General features: G+C 37.3%; 1 protein-coding gene across 2 annotated transcripts in view; it reads left to right on the top strand.

The window, feature by feature from the left end:
* The window catches only part of foxp1b (forkhead box P1b), a 108,055-nt gene that overhangs the window by 5,592 nt on the left and 84,378 nt on the right, over positions 1-18,085 (top strand). For both annotated transcript variants that reach the window (XM_016458566.1, XM_016458565.1), the window contains exon 2: positions 7,250-7,416. In XM_016458566.1, the coding sequence (XP_016314052.1) occupies positions 7,261-7,416 (156 nt within the window). In that variant the 5' untranslated portion in view covers positions 7,250-7,260. The remainder of the gene's footprint in view (positions 1-7,249; positions 7,417-18,085) is intronic.

The raw sequence follows: 18,085 nt of genomic DNA, 5'->3' as shown, positions 1-18,085 counted from the left end.
TTGTTGCTTTCCAAATGCTTTTTATATACATTTTTTTGTACTCTGTCCCAGTCCAAAGTTAATTTTGTAATTTTGTCAAATTATGCACAAATTGTGAAAATATTAATTAATTTTTATGATTTATATAATGCTAACTATCATCATTTCCAACACAGAATGCTGGTAAACACAACACAAAATTTGAAATGTGATGAGAATTACAATATGGTAGTTTTTTTTTGCATTACATTAAAGAATTCAGATTTGTACATACTTTTTACATTTTTACATAGATTTTACATAATCTTTTCATATTAAATTTACTTTTTTTAAATCTACTACCATGTTTTTAGTAATCTTAGTGCCATCAAGTATTTAATTGATGCTTTTCAATCACATATATTTGTATTTGTATAATTACAGTGATTTTTAACAAGCAGTATGATGTTGTTATGCTATTAGGCCTGTAAATCGTGCATTGAGTATCCGGGTTGCTCTGCTTGGCTGTAGTTATGTTGTTGCCTTTTTCCATTAATGCCAATTGACACTATGGCAGTGCAACTGGGTAATTTACCCCCAAGATAATGTTTCTAATAATACAGGCCCTCTCATGGTTTAGACTGGAAATATTAATTAGACAAAGTTCGTGGAGGCTAAACTCCCCGTCCCACAAATACGCGTTTGACACATTTCCTCTGCGCAAAAGTTTGTGTTCTCTCCACCCACGGGAGCGCTCCTTGCACGAATTTCGAGTAACAATGATTAAAAATATATGACACACTTTTAAATAATATTAAAACAATATGCACTTTGGCCAGTCCCAGAGGATGCGGGAGATCGAATGCCTTGTTTTCTTTGCCGAGTGCGTGCGGGTGTTTGACAGTTCTAATTTGTCCGTTGTGCTGTGGGGCCTTTTGAGTGAAGGCCTCCTTCCCCATGTCTCGATGCCTCACGGTGAGACCCAGCTCACGGTTACCGACTCTTCGCTGCCGTGCTTGTGCGCTAATCATCACATGCTGTCTGTGAACGAATCCTTCAATGTCGCTTGAAGGAGAGTCGCTCAGGAGTTTGCCGTAAACCACTCATGACTGTAGTTCCACATCCCAAAATTGGCCTTTCTATCCTGGTAGTGGCTGCATTAAAACTCATTAGACTTTTTCTTATTTACTTTGGTCTCTCTTGGCTGTTTCGCTTAAAATACCATGGCCTGCCGTACTTTTGTGCATTCCATCATAATCTTTGCACAGCAGGGCTTTAAACACCGCACAGACTTTGTCGTAAATTCATTCGGAGGAGGCAAACTATTTTGTGTACCTTTTGAAATTATACATCCATTTAGCCTCTCCGCTGGAGTTGTCTTCCGGTTGACGGCATCCTGATTGTTCATTTCTTGTTCATTTCTCTAGCTTGTAGTGTGATAATGGGTTCATATTTATTTGAATCATTGTGCGCAACATTACAGAGCGCCGGCATCGGTTAGCGGTGATGGTCTGGTGATATGTTTCAATCTGGATTTCACGCATAAGGATCTTATTACGTTCCTCTCGATGTGTAATAAATATGTGTTTAGACCCCTGTATCACTTGGTTTTGTAGCTCTTCAGAGCGGTAGTAAATCGATTTGGAGAGTTAAATGAAATGAATGTGAGAACGGTTGGACTGAGAAGACAGGAAGTTGAAAAATCAAAACACTACGCTGTTAGGAAAGATTAAAAAGGACGTTTTCAATACTTTAGTTTCGGGACTTGACACACAAAAGAAAATTCTACTTATCTGCTCACCCTAATGACGCTTGATGAGTTAATAATGAAGTATACACATGGAAGTTGTGGGGGCTGTACAGTTTTTTTTTTTAATGTTTCTGAAAGAAGCTGAACAAGTCTGCATTCACATATAAAGTAAAAACATTAATATTCTGAAATATTATTACAATTTAAAACAATTGTTTTCTATTTTAATCTGTTTTAAAATGTAGATTTTTCCTGTGATTGCAAAGTTTTTGCAAAGCCATTACTGATACTATGCTGATTTGATGCTCAAGAAACATTTCATCTTATTATTAATGTTGTAAACATAATTTTTTGTGTTCAAAGAACAGAATTTGTATCAGTGTCGAAGTCTTTACTGTTAACTTTGATCGATTTAATTCATCCTTGCTAAAAAAAAATTATTAAAAAAACTTACTGACACCAAACATTTATATATAATGTTCAATATTATATATTATGGTAGATATTATGAAGAATGTCCAAGCTTCTCTTTTCAAGGAAATAGATTTATGCAGCCAAATCCCCAAAAAGGACAAAAAGCACCATAAAAGTGGTCCATACAACTATATTCCAATTCTATATTCCAATTCTTCTGAAAGCATACATTTGCAATAACATGAGGGTGAGTAAACGATAACACCTATTTTAGGTGAACTATCCCTTTAAGAGAATAGTTGTTTATGTATACACCACCTATAAAATACTTGTTTTTTTTACTGCCTTAGTCGATACCATTGTGAATGTTTACAGTACAATCAAACTCGACGCTTTGTCATTGTAAATATACAAGAACCCACAGCCATAATTGATATTTTCCAAGGACTAGTTACTGAGTAATTGACTGTGGTAATGTTTAACAGGTTTTACAAGTTGCTTGCTGCTGTTTTCACAGAGGCAATAAGGATGATGCTGCGTGTCTTTGTTCCGCAGACCGAGCCGGACGTATAGGAGAAACGTGAGGTCCGTGAGATCCAGCCTGTTGAGCAACATCCCCATCTATTTCGCATTCACGTTGGCCGTTAGCAGCTGTAGCCCAGCCGTCCTAATGCTTCTTTAAATGTCAGGAAAATGACTGTTTGTTTGTCTTGAGATTCTCCTCCAACTGTTTATTCAAGACGGGCTGCGTTTGCATTGACCTTGCTGTCCATACATGCTTGCCCGCCTTCTTCCATCCTTTTCGTCCCATCGCTCGCTGTCTTTCTCTGAAGTGTGTTTACATTTCGGCTCGCCCTCTGGGTAACCTATGGGATCTGTTGATAATTCCACCTGGTTAATGTTAAATTGCTCTTTGCGAGAAGATGTGTTTGTTCATAAACAGAAAGAAAAGGCCCTGTTCCCCCCTTGTTTACCGTAGTCATGGCAGCAATCAGTTATTAAACAAATAGCGAGCTTTGTTTGTATGAGCTGCCGGACCGGCATCAGCCCTACAAGGTCTGGAAGCAAATTCAAGAAAACACAAAAGAAAAGACAAAACCCGTCTGTCCAAACGTGCTGGGGTTTTGTTCTCAGAATGTCGCCACAGTAGTGTCGAGATATGTTTCTGGCCTGGAGAGGCCCGTCGAGATTAGAGGGGCTGTTTGGTCTCACAGTGAGATCTCCTTTTGGCAGAATGTCATCGCTGCTGTCATTTCCTCTTTTGAGAGGGCGACGAGCAATTCTTCTCCATGAGGGCGAGTCACTAGTTCTGATTGTGCCGACATGTGTGAATGATGCAAAGTTGTGCCTTGGGGTGGAAGACCCACACCGAAGGTAACATGTTGCATGATATCTGGCTTAGATATGTAACAGACAGACTTTTGAGGAGGATTAGAATCCAGGTTTGATCTCTGTCAATTTGAGTGAACTTGCATTACACTTTGGGGTTTATTTATTCGTTTTTTTTTTTTCAGCAAATTGTACATGCTTATTTATTTATTTGTTTACATTTAGTTTGCCTTTGCCGTCATGTAATGCTCTAATGCTTAATTTACAAATTAAAAAATCTAATAATTAAAAAAACACTGTTAGATGTAAACTAACGTACTATCTCAAAATTATTTTTTAAATTATTTTATTATTATTTATTTTTATTTTTTTTTACCGAGTAGAATTTTTATATTGTCCATTTATCGGTTCTTGACCATAGCATGAAAATAATTAGCAGTATCGACCAGAATTTTTTTTATCTGTACATCTCAGTACACTCATATGATGTGAATAATTTTACATTTGGGTTTATAAGTTTTATAATCAAATCTCATAATGACTATCTGTTTTTAATATTGTATATTATAATGTTGTGATGCCTAAATTCACTTAGCATTTTTTATTTTGTTGTATTTTTTTATTATTGTACATTTGTAAAGAATATATATATATATATGCAATACTTTTGTTTTTGCCCCCATTTTTCATGAGCTGAACTTTCTAATAAATTTATATTAACACTCTCTACGATTAAAAAAAAAAAATGAGAAGAGTTCTAAACTAACACGCTGTCTTCACTGTATTCTAACGCACACACGCTCAAGGCTGATTTAAGGCTGATTATACTTGACGCGTCCGCAAGTTCGCTTAGATGCGCGCGGCAGGACTTTCTGTGCAGCGCCGCTTCCGAAGATGCACGATGTATGTGTGTGTGTGTGTGTGTGTGTGTAAGAATTATCAGCCTTGTATAGGCCAGAATTTATATATCGGTAAATCTCAGTGCTTTAATATGATGTAAATAATTTTACAATTTGGACAGTGTCCAAGTTCCAAATAAGAAAAAAGAATAATTAAAATGAAGAAATATTTAATTTGCTGATATGTCAAAGAGTAGGCATTACTGCATGGTTTTGTAACAATTTATAAAATTATTTTGGGGTTGAATTTCATACAAAGCTAATCGCCATATACACTTTTACTGTAATATAAAAATGTCTCGTAATGTACCGTGATGTAAGGTCATAAGGTAATTTTGCTCACACCACAATCCCTAGCCAAAATATGTCTGCGTTACTCATCAGGAATCCTTGGGGGAAAAGCAGAAAAGGAAAACCTCAAGATGCTCTCACACCTTTTCAGTCGTACAGATCATTGTGTTGTCTAGACAAGCAACAAGGCTGAACCTAAACAACAGTGTGATGACAGGGTTTTGTCGTCCTTATTGTGACTACTTATCTGGAGCATAAGAATGTTGTGCTTTTGTTGTGTGCTTGTGTAAGCAAGGGTGGTGTGAGAACACAGGCTTGTAAGAGCAGGTGGGCTTTCAGAACTTACCGGAATGACAGCATCTTTTTAACGCTGATGGAGTCTGCTTTCCGGCCTGGTGCACGGCACACACAAACACACTCTCTCCATAAACACAGTCAAATCCAGGGAAACAATAAATAAGGGAGAACTCTCTTGATTTTCTGTATTTGCTCATGCTTTTATGTAGGCCAGGTGGGGTGCGTGTGCTCGCAATATCAGATGAACCGAGCAAAACGTCAACATACACATATTCTGACCTTGTTGTATTATCCGTTGTTTGTTCCAAACACTTGTTGTGTTTAGCAAGCAAGTGTTTTGTGCGGAAAAGGCGCAGACATCTGATGATAGAGGTTTGTTTGGTAGGTGCCTGGCGGCGGGGGCTTAATCTCAGGGAATTTCCATTATATTGAAGTTTTTTCCTTAAGTCTTTGTTTTCTTTTTATTTAAAGCCACGATAAACACTGTAAACAAACAAATCTGTTTCTCGTGAACCCTTGCTGGTTTTATATGCGTTTGTCTGTTATTCATGTTTATATTGCATCCAAAATGCGACGACAGAAAATCACAGCTGCACCTTTGTTATCAAAGCGAGGAGCTGGAAATCCAAAGCTGGAATCATAATGATAAGACACTAAAACAATAGCTTAATTCATAAAGCCGTTGACATTATTAATGCCCTTCCACCAGGTTATTTTTTTTCTTCCATCTATTTGATATTTGTGATGGATAACAGGCATTTTCTTTCATCCTTTTTTTGGTCGCGATATTGCAGCTTTTGAATTATTCTTTGGCGAAATTTAATGAGAAAGTAGATTTATGGGTTTCATTTGTTTGTCAATTCCGAAATTAATTGGGTGTTAATTTTAGCTGGCCCTCTTCAGACGTGGATGCAGGCGCGCGTGCATTACTTTGCATTCATTGCAGCTTCATGTCTTTATTGTGGGTCACTAGTTTTGCATACATTAAAATAGCCCCCCGGCGCATTCTCATGATTACTTTTAGAGATGCCACGCATTCGCAAATTTACGCCCTTCCTTTATAATTATTAAAATGTAGTACAAATATATTTATATATACACATATACAAATTAAAATTTTGTGTATATATTTATTTTCTGTCTAGTAGCTGATGTGTCTTATTGTTTACAGTACATCTGCTTTATCAAAAACACAATAGAAGAGACGCAGCCCGCCAGTGGTCCAGATGGGTCAATGCCCAAAGTGTTCGTCTGCGTCTGCAATCGTCTCTCCCCTGCAAACCTGGCTGAACAATTATCACGCGCCTTATTACTGTCTGAGAGGGGGCAGCATTATAAATCTGAATTCTTTTCAATTTTCACCTGCCTATGTGATTAGCACCCACTGCTTTAAGGGCATTCATTCTGCCTCATATCAATAATTAATAAGCCAAGTTAATTTACTTCTGCCCGACTTGGTCAGCTTCATTAAGATGGTCTGAAATGGGGCTACGAGGCACTCCACGCCAACGAGGGATGAATGCAAAAGATATAAATCTAAGTGTCTGTCTCGGGACGACGTGGATAAATCAGTGTTGAAGGAGAAAACTAGACTTTTGAGAGTATAACGCAGTTAGTTGGGAAGCGTTTGGAAGAACAAAATGCCTTTTTGTGTGTCTGAATAGGCATTGTTAAAGTGTAATGTATTATTGGAAATACTTTGGAAGTACATCGGAATATTTTCAGGTTTGTTTATTTGTGTGCGGGCCCAGGACTGTGGCGTTAACTCAACACCCAGGATGCAAACGTTTGCAGAGAAGTTTTGAATTGGACGATTTGTAATCCGACCGACTCCCCTGCCCTGTTTCCCATTAAAAAGCCATCGGGCTGAGGTTCTTCTGGGAGCAATGCAAGTAAATATATCCATTCCACTTGAACAAGTTTTGTTTGTGAGCCAGTGTGATTTCTTGGGCCTCTCTGCTGAGACGTGACCGAGGTTGGGTTCCCATCCCATTCGCTCTTTGCTGTTTCTTCATTCTTTCAGGCCCAGCATAAAGAAGAAAGACAAACAGAAAAAGACAAATAACTTATTTTAAGCTTGCATCTTTTCAGCCTGTGATGTGATGAAAGATACAACAAACAAAAGTATTAAAAAAAAGCTTTGTCATGTTTTCAGTTTATTATTATTAAACTAGAGTCATGCTTGCAAACAAAGCAGCATAGATGAGGAAAGATGGGAAAAGTGAAATTGAGCAGCAAAAAAGGAAACTGACTTTTGCGTGAAATTGTTTTAAATATGATTTTTGACACTTGTTTTGTGTTTCTGCTGCAGGTTTTTAAGTCATGATGCAAGAGTCGGGGACAGAGGCGACAAACGGAACGGCCAATCAGAACAGCGCCGCACCTAGTGTGGAGGGACACAGAGAAGTTCGATCCAAGAGCGCCACTCTTTCCTCTGACATCACAGTGTCTGACCTCGTCAACTTCCAGCAGCAGCAGGTCTTTCTTTCTTTTTACTCAGTTCTTCCATCATTCGTTTGTTCGTTCATTCTTTCTTTCTTTCCTTGTTCCTTTTTTTCTTTTCCTTTATTCCTTCCATCCTCTCAATTTCTTTTCTCGTTTGCTACTTTCATCTTTTGTTCATTTATTAGTTCGTTTGTTCCTTCCTATTTTCATTTCTTTTTATCCTTCATTCATTTCTTCATTAATTCTTTCTTTTTTCATCATTTGTTCATTCATTAGTTTCTGTGTTCCTTCTTTCATTGCTTATCTTCTTTTTATTCATCATTTATGTCCTTTTTTCTTTCATTTTCTTTCTGTTCATTGTTTATTTGTTAGTTTTCTGCATCCTTTTTTCATTTTTCTTTACTCTTACTTGCTTTTGCTCTGATGCTCATTCTTTCGTTCATTCATTACTTTCTTTCTTCCTCTTCCTTTTTTGATGTCCTTTTGATCAGTTGTTATTTTGTTTCTCCCTTCCTCCTTTCATTTCTCATTTTCAGCCATCATTCAATCCTTGTCCTTTCTTTTGTCCTTTCTTTCTTTCTTTCTTTCTTTCTTTCTTTCTTTCTTTCTTTCTTTCTTTCTTTCTTTCTATTAACTCTTTACATTGTTTTTGTTCATTCCTTTTTTCCTTCCTTCCTTCCTGTCTGTCACTCTTTCTTTCATTCTTTCCTTCCTCTCCCTTTTTCCTTTAGCTTTTTTTATTCATTCCTTCCATCTTTTGATCATTTGATCATTATTTGGTCCTCTCTTTCTTCTTTCATTTCTTCCTTTTTTGTTTCTTAATTCAATTCTTAGTCCTTTATTCGTTTGTTCTTCCATACCCATGTTTCTACCTTTCTTTCTTTCTTTCTTGCACCTGTCTGTTATTAACGCATGTCAACAGCATCCTTCTCTCCCCTCTTTAAGTGCTTGTAAATATTTAATCATTGCACCCCCTTCAACCAGAGTACATAAACACATTATTATGATTATTTATGTATATTGAGAGCGGTTTGAATTTTTAAACGCACTAAGTGCTCTTTCTGTGATTGTGTTTTTGGTTGCCAATGTGTTTATCCTGGCAACTCCACAGCATCTGCATTCAGGTGAAATATTTATCAGGCTTGTTGCAATGGACAAATGCATAGGTGCAATGGAATTTATGGACAGTCGTGTATGTGCTGCATCCCTCCGGACGCCACAGATTTCACCTGTCGCATTGTAAACACCCCTAACACTCAGGTCGAGATTTCAGAGAGCTTCCTTTCAAAGCATTGGAGCGTGGAGTGTTGCAGCTGTTTTTATTATATACCAAGAGCGCCCAAAACATCCTCACTCACACTGAAATAAACAGACGAGCTCTTTCTGTCTGTCTGAGTGTTGCGTTTGCCCACACGACAGCGTGTTGAGCGGGCCAGCATTGAAAAGATCAGCCAGTCGTGTGTTATCTGCACCCCACGGCATGATGGGAGATGTTGTCAAGGGTTGTTTGGTGGGGATGGGGAGCCTCTGAAGTAGCTGTCTGTCGAAGTAACACGGCTGTCGTGGAACTGAAGAGCACAATGCCTTGGTTTTAATGGCAAACGGGACAGTTCTGCTTTGAAAACAGAGAATGACCCAAAACTGAGTTGTTTTGGTCTTATTTCATAGAAGGGATATTGATTTTGTATTGTGTTTAATTTGCTAAGATGTTGGTTGTGAATTAGGATGATTATTTTGGATTACATATAGGAATAAAACCCATTTGACATCTTGATTTTCCCTTCAGTCTGCTTGAGATCAATCTGTAACTAGAGTATATCGCCGTCAATCAATAATCTGAAGCATCTGTGATTGACACTCGCTTTCGCCTTCCTCTGAATTGCTTCAGTCTGTCGTGTGCTTCTCGGACTTAGCATGATGTTGTCAGTTCGAAAATCACAAGCATACTGAATTCATTACCTCAGTCGTCACACAAAACCATGGATAAGATTTCAATAACTGCAGGCCACAGTTGAGTAAACAGTTGCACTGAAACTTAATTCCTGTTGACTTTGCCTTCATTCTGTGCCAGGGGCTCAATCTGATTCACTCGGCTGAGACAACAGGGTTATGACTCTGATGAATGCAAGGAAATGGAGAGAGAAAGAAGGGAGAGGAGATAGAGAGAGGCTGAATGCCAGAGCGGTTGACTGAATCAGGGATGTGCACTTGAACATTACTTCATAGTTTTATTATGACTGTGGTGAGTGAAGGAACCATCTTTTGCTTTTTTCATGCTTGTTTATGGTGACTAACAGCAACTATTTTAACAGCTTTTTCAGAATAGTGCAGCTTAAAACTAAACTTAAAAGCTAGTTTTTCTGTGTGGAGCATAGTTTCCATTTAAAGGGGTCATGGGATGCCCATCTTCCACAAGTTAATATGATTCTTTAGGGGCCTTAATAAAAAGTCTATAACATACTTTGGTTAAAATTTCCCAATGGTAGTGTAAAAAAACCACCCTTTTTACCTTGTCAAAAACAGCTCTGTTCACAATGACCCGTTCAGACGTCATAGCTTATCAATTAAAGTTTGTTTTTTTCATCAGTTTTGATCATTACAAACCAGCTCTTTGTTTTTTTTTCTTCCAAGAACAAGGATTCAGTTGTGTGATAATTGACAGCTTTTACAACAGATCAGTTTCTTGGCTTGTGTTGTGCACATAGTACATAAAGCGTGACCTTTTTAAACCTCCAAAAGCCCAGTTTCTCCTCTGACAAGCTGTACGGTTTTATTATCTCTCAATTTATAAACCCCTACGAATCCTTAAATACGTGAAAAACAACAAACCTGGAGGCTGACATATCATCTATCCTGATTAGTCGACATAACTGTGAAAGACAGTGCTCATTAATAAAGAACTAGTCAGAGTTGGGGGGGAAGTAGACCATAAGCTTCATTTAAACATCTCCATTAGGAAGTCAAATCCCCAGTGCTATTACCTTATATGAAAGAGATGTGTCCCTAAATGGGAGTTCACTAGATAGAATAGAGCCTTTAGCTTCAAATAAAGCCACCTCAAACGTCTTTCATCCTTGTACTAAAGAATTTAGGTTTTCTCTTTAAATGGTTTATGCATATAATTCACCAAAATTAAAGGGACAGACCACCCAGTCAGCATTTATGCAAAAGATTTCCATTATGGCACAAGCGCCATCTCCAATGAGCAATTCATCTGTCTGTGGTCGACAAGATTAGGGAAAAAACATGTCTGCGAACATCCTTATGATGTAGTTGGGATGCAGTTCCAAGAAAAAGTAGTGGAGAAGAGGTTTAGGGCAAATATCAAAAGAAACTGTGTAAAAACTAAGGTTGTTCATTTAACTTGTTCAGTAAGTACAATAAGTTACACATAAAAAGTAAAAAAAAAAAAAAAAAAGTGTTTTAATTGATTGACAGTCCTAATAAAAACACATCTTCATAATATAATTTAATATTTAAAAAGAAAGTTGGTTTAAATGTGTTTTTGTATGGTGTCACACAAATGACAATATATATGTGTTATGTTTATGTACTTTTTTTTTTGCATGTCAGCCATCGCTCATTGCAGCAGCGAGTGCACCCACAGGAATTTCCCCATTCACAATACAAACATCCTTCCATGGCCACACAACCAACACAGCGATCAGATATAGCTCATCTCTCATGTGCTCCCCACAAAATATGACACATTTGTGGCCCAAACCTGGAATCGTACTAGCCTATATCTGATCTCACACAATGTACGGTACTCTCAGTGCAACTTAAAGCGAGAATGCCGTCAGTCCTGTACTGATTGCGTTCCATCACAGGCTGTTATTCGGGCCTCTTCAAAGAGCGCTCAGAGTCTTGTCTTGCACTCAGCGAGGCAGAAAGAGAAGTTGTGGTTTTCAGCAACATCTTTTGATGAGGAAGTGAAGATGATCTTGAGAGATAAAGATTTAAAGTAAATAAAGCCAGTCTGCTTTTATGCAAGAGCAAAACTTTTTTTTTTGGTGTTTTTAGCTTTTTTCTGCTGCTTCTGTAACAGGAAGTCAACCTGTGTGAAGCACAGTCAGTTTCTGATCCAGCTCAGTTTCTAGGATCATCCATCTGGGAGCCTTCTGATACCCCTTTATGCATTAGTTTGGATTAGGCTGTTGAATATAGTTGCAAATGTAATTTCTGATCTTGCATGCAGCGATGACACCAGAAATAAATGTAGAACTTTTTTATAACTATTTATTGTACATCCTGTTTATGGACTGCGGAAGGGTTTGATTGACAGCGAAGAGGGTGTGTAGCTCAGTTGATCAAGGAAAAATCTGATGAGACATATTTGAGTTCGACTTTGGTGTCTTGACAAATCATAGCACAGCTTGAGACATTGTTGAGATTATTGGGCTCTTTCTCTTTTCTTTTCAAAAGTTTCGATTTGCTCGCTATTTATCTCATTGCTGCCTTGAAAAAACGATTGACTAGTATTGTTTGCGGTTTTTCTTCATCTTGCACGTTCTTCATTCTCATTTCTGTGCATCTAAGCCTCAATATGGCACGATTCCTGATGAGTTATGAGCGATTAAGCATATTTAATCTCTTGCATGTTTAAGCAAGCAGCGGTTGACTCAGACTTGCAGAGTGACTGCCAGGAATCCTGCTCAGCTGATACTGCCCTTAAATTTTAAATATTAATGCCCTGTCTCGTGGCAGTCTTTTTTTAATCACATTTGAGAGCACCCTTACTCAAAGGCATACCACCATCATCTCAAAGCCACAGAAAAGACAGACAACCAGACAGAAAAGCTACAGCATGAGTAAGTGCTGTTCTTTGATGGAAAGGCAAACTCATCTCAGTTTGTTCAGACAGAATCGTGCTTTGTTACAAATCAAAAGATAAGGCTAAGCAAATAGCAATGAATTTTTTTATATACTTCTGTTTTCCTCTGACCCCTGAGGAGGCTTAGGAGCCGATGAGGTAACGTCTTCAGTCTGAGTAAGCACAGGTACTTGCATTATGCAGCGTGTAGCAAACCCTGGAGCCCACCGGAGTAAGAAACAACAACTCAAGAGTGGCAGAAAGCATGTATTGTTCTCGCACACCCATGAGTGACGCCACCTCGCTCACAGGCAGGGTTGTGCATCATTTAGAACTGAATTGAGAATGCCTATCAAACTCCATTTCAATGTGAATAGAATTGAGGCAAATGTGGTACAGTATTGTACTTCAAAATTAAATTTAAGGAAGTTGAATTAAAACTTAATGATATGCAAAGAAAGTGATATAACTGATCTTAAAAAAATGCAATATGCATAAATATAGAAATGTATTAGTAATTATAATTTTTATGTTTAAATGTTATTTTATATAATAATAATACTGTATTAAAATAATGAAAACCTGAAAATAATGTGGTGTGTGTGTATACAGCATATATATGATATATGTGTATAATTTTATACCCTTTAATATGCCATAATTTAATTTTTGTAATATTTATATATATATAACCTATAAAATAGTATTACATTTTTTTAAAATCAGATCTAAAAATAGTACACCCACATATATAAAATAATATATGTTTTATATATAAAATATTAAAACATTATTTTAAAAAATGTGTATAATATTTGTTATGTATATATTATATTATTTTATATATAAAATAACATGGTAGATATTAACATTAAATAACATTAACAATAACATGCCAATTTAGCTTCCTGTGAGCCTCAGATTCTAACTAATGAATTGAAAAAAAAAAAAATTCTTCAATTCAGAATTTTTGCAACCCTGCTCAGAGGAAAGATGAGAGAAGAAAACCCACATTTGTGCTCTTTTTCACTCTCTTTTCGCTTTAAGGTATCTGCTTGTAAACTGTTAATATTGTCAGATTGCACTAGAGAAAGGCAGCGCCTCCAACTTATTGCAAATCCTGAGCAGGAGATTGGTGTTATGACACCACATATTGCCCCAAATTGCTTTATTGGTAAAACGCTAGTGCTTCCTTCAATTTTGATAATTTTATGGAATCCCTCGTTGAACGGTTTAATTATGTTATCACCCAACTGGCAACATCTGTCTTTATCCTGGAACAGGTGACAGTTTTATTACGGGACAAATCTCTCGGCTGGATCTGCCGATTGATGGCCGATCTGATTCATAATCGTACAGATGGAGATTGAAATTGTACATTAATGTGCTTGTACGTAGAAGAGAGAAGAAATAATTATTTGCAAGGAGAGAGAAAAAAAAACAGAAACACGCTGTGCATGATTCTCCAAAGCCTGCTACAATTGAAGCATATTGCTTTTTGGGATCGTAACTAATTGTTGCAGGCAATATATCCCTCTGGCAGTGCCCTTCTCACCCCCCGATACCCCTGATGCTTTACTCCGTTCATTTACAAGAGTGATATTTAGAACAGGCTGTCTGGAATCGGTAGGTAGTAGTTGTGTCGTCACAATGCTCTGATCTCCTCCGCAGCGATGACACGCAGTTCACCCATGATAAAATGCACCTACAAGTAGTTTGCATCCTGTTTACAGGGTTTGATTGACAGCGAGGCGATGAGAGGGGCTTCTCCGCGCTGGCGTGCAATAGTCGGATCTGCCGAACCGCTGTGGAGAGCCTCTACGTTAGAGTGCATGCTGGAAACTGTTTTACTAATGGATATCAGGTCAAATGGTCAGCAATGGAGACAAGTAGTGGAGTGAGAAAATGTGTGTATGCATTTGAAGAGGCTGCCAAAGTGAGCCCAAATGTGTGTGTCCATATGCGTGAGTGGGTGGGTTTTGCATCACTGCATGTGTATAAAAAAGGAGCATCATATTGTTCCACTTCCCATATACCCTTGCTTAAAAATGGGGGTCAATTCGTATGCATACATACATATGTGTTTGCTATGCTGGTACCATTAGTGAGTATGAAGCACTTCTTATTGTCTGCTGAGACCGGATGGGCTTTGATGCCAGCGTGTGTGTGTGTGTGTGTGTGTGTGTGTGTGTGTGTGCCTTAAAGAGGGGAACTCTACACTCTGAGCAGGTGTTCCCAGCAGCTGTCGGACTGTGGCTGCACTGGGAAATGCATCCGTGTTGTTTTAGTATTAGATGGCTTATTTGGAGTCCCGAAAGCAGCGAGGGAGGATTTCTTCTTAACGCGCCACTTGAGTTTTCTCATGAAAGAATAACCTCTGTCTCTCTGTAATCCTTCACGCTTTTCAAACAATCAAACATCGCTGCGGCGTGCTTGCCTTAAAAGAAATGCATGACGACGTCATTTCATACTTTTGAAACATATTAATGCACATATACCCGTTTTCACATGATCTTGCGTAAGTTGCGTCGTCATTGAATTGGAATTTTTACATACAGAGCCTAAAATGAACAATCGCCCAGTGGCAAATGTGAGTAAAAATGAGCATTGATGAGTATATGAAAGAGTGTTACTCTCCTGTTGTCCGGTAACTGTTTTTGTTCATTCTAATAATGCTTTGGGAATGTGGTATGGTTTTACACAATTAACAAATCATACGACTGCGTTGAAATTTTATAAATATGTAATCTGATGTGCTGCCTGTTTTAGAGTGAAGCACAGCACTGTGATCTTTTCACATGAGCCACTCATGATAAGTGTACTTAGTATCTCAAAGAAAATGTAACATGCGCTAAACATCTTATCAAGTTTGTAATCACCATGGTTGATAAATCTGTCGTCAACAAAAGAGAATTTCACTTTCTATTTCTAAAACTTTCTATGTGGTTTTCCACCAAAATGTATTAATAAAATAATATTAGTGCTGTCAACCGATTAATCGCGATTGTGTGTCTCCGAGCAACACACAGCGGTGTTTCGTTACTGAATGAATCCACGTTTTTGAACAAATCGAGTGAGTCAATGATTCAGTGGCCCATTCATAAGGACAGTCCTTTGCCTCGTTTCTGAATGAATCAGCCGTTTGAATGAATCGGTTGAATGAATGAATAAATGACTCACTCATTAAAACAGACATTTGCCGCCACCTACTGGTGGTTTAGTCATATTTAAAAGTATCATTGCATTTTTTCAACATTTATTTGTATGTTTAAAAAATATGCAAAACATTAATCTTATAAAATTATTTATGCATTTGAAATTTTGTAGTGTAAATGCATTTATGGCACCTCAGCTTCATCAAACTGTCTGTGTAAATGCATCGAATGCCGCTTCAGATGCAGCTTCTGTTTCCATTTGAATGGTAACAACTCTACAGTTTCTTATTATTCTAACTGAATTAATTGAAACAAAGTAAGAATTTGATGTGAAAGATGACACATTTAATAAGGTTAGGGGAAAAATGACCATTTATAAACATAGTGGGAAATGACATCTGTTTTGTTACATACAGCAACTTACTCATTTTAAGTTAAATATTTCTTCCTCTTTCCAGCCACAGTTGTTTAAGTATTTTATTACCATTTTCTAAACTATATAGCGAATAAACTGTGATATTACTAACATTATACATACCCTTTTGGTTTCTGTACCCAATATTTAAAAAATTTACAAATGCAATAAAAATATCGGTATCGGCAAGTACCAAAAATAAAAGTATCGGTATCGGGCGAGTACTGGAAAAAGTGGTATCGGTGCATCCCTAATTATTATATAAACTAAAATTACAATGAAATACTTTACAGTTCAAAAGTATTATAGTGATATTTAGTGAAAAATAAATAAATAAAATAAATACATAAATATTGCAATTAAATGTGCTTCCCCAATTTGTTCTGCCTGTTGTTTTAGGAAATAATGTACATACAGTTTGTTTACATACAGGCAAATAAAAGGACTATAAAGTGGAGGGCATTTCTTTTTGTTTCAGCTAATATGACCCAATTTATAAGGGATAAAGTTAAAGATGCCACAATATCATGGGGATACATTTAAGCGTGGGGCTTGTGCAATTTTAATGAGTGTTTCTCTTTAAAAAACTTCACAGAATTAATATGTATCAAGAAAAGTATTTTTTTTTTTCAGAGGACCAAAACTTCTGGGTAATTAATATTCATAGACTGTGCTTGTTAACACCCCCAATGCAAATGCAGTGGAGATCCAATTAACATAGAATGGTCCCCGAGGAATCGGGACGATAAGGGTTAAACGAGCTATTGAAATTGAAACTAGGCCTTTCGGCCCGTTTTTAAAACACTTATTTGTTTCAATAAAACGGTAATCCGTGTAGCTGCTCGTTTCTCAGATTAAGGCATCTCAGTCGGGCTCTGGAGGCTTGGAACGAAGGTACCGATGTGTGTGCGCTCGTGGTGCCCACCCGTCACTAATGCAGAAGTGCTGTAGCTGAGGTAGCTTTTATTTCTTATTCATAATCTGCTGGCGCTAGGCGGATAATAGACGTCAGTGTTCATTCAGAGAGCGGCGCGTCAGCCAGACCGCGGCTGACAGAGCAAAGTGCTGGGGTTCTGCGTGTCTCTAGCTAGCTACCGGCCCTTCCCGTATCGTTCCCCGGGGAGGCCGATGAGAAAAGCACCTGCTGAAGCGCTACAAGAGTCTTGAACACTTAACAATGCCAATAAACGTGATTGTCCTGTGATTTGATGATGATGATGTGCTGCAGCTGTTTGTTTTGTTTATATCTGACATGCACATATTGCCTCACAGAATCAAATCTTCATCAGTGGATTATTACTGTAGAGAGGGTTTAAAACGTAGGAGGGACATTATAAAGACGTTTATGGCACACATAAAGATGTTAGAATGCCTTCTTAGTAATTATAAGCATCACAGGACAGATTTTTTGCACCTGTGTAGTAATTGCGTTGGGGAGGTAAAGAAATTACCTTTGACATGCAGAAGTTAAACTTAAACTCAAAATGTCTTAATGAAGTGATTTTATTTTATATTCATATTAATTTATATGTATTTCTCCAGTCTTCAGTGTCTCATGATCCTTCAGAAATCATTCTAATATGCTGATTTGATCCTCAAGAAACACTTCTTGTTATTACCTATGTTGAAAACAGTTATGCTGCCTAATATTTGTTGTTGTTGGTATTGTTATAATGCAAAATTCTTGTCACTTTTTATCAATTTAATGCATCCGTGCTGAATAAAAGTATTAATTTCTTTAAACAACAACAACAAAAACGTAATAACCCCTAACTTTGAAATGGTAGTTTGTGTATGTATATGGTGACCATCCAATACCATAGTTTAAATATTGTTATTATTATTAGCCTTTATTTAACCAGGCAAGTCAGAGTGGATTATTATTTACAACAACAGCCTGGCAGGAGAATTTCTGGAATCTCCTGGCGGACATACAGACATACATAGCCTACTGTATCATAGGGCTGGACGATATGGCCAAAATTGATATCACGATATATAAAATCATATCACCGTTATTGAAAAAAATGATATCGCGATACATATTGATATTGAATTATTGTCCAGCCCTACTGTATCATTATACACATACAATATATCGCAACATAACATGAAAAAAGTAACTAGTACCATACCATAATTAAGATGTATGCAAAATTATTACAGGTGTTTTACCTTGTAATGACATTGAGGGTCCCTTTGTAAAGTGGTCATATGATGCGATTTCAATTTTTTCTTTCTCTTTGAAGTGTTACAAGCTCTTGGTGCATAAAGAAGATCTGTAAAGTTGCAAAGACTAAAGTCTCAAATCCAAAGAGA

Source organism: Sinocyclocheilus anshuiensis, unplaced genomic scaffold (assembly GCF_001515605.1).
Source record: "Sinocyclocheilus anshuiensis isolate Anshui unplaced genomic scaffold, SAMN03320099.WGS_v1.1 scaffold615, whole genome shotgun sequence".
NCBI classification, from domain to species: domain Eukaryota; kingdom Metazoa; phylum Chordata; class Actinopteri; order Cypriniformes; family Cyprinidae; genus Sinocyclocheilus; species Sinocyclocheilus anshuiensis.
This window is presented reverse-complemented; position numbering and strand designations above follow the sequence as displayed.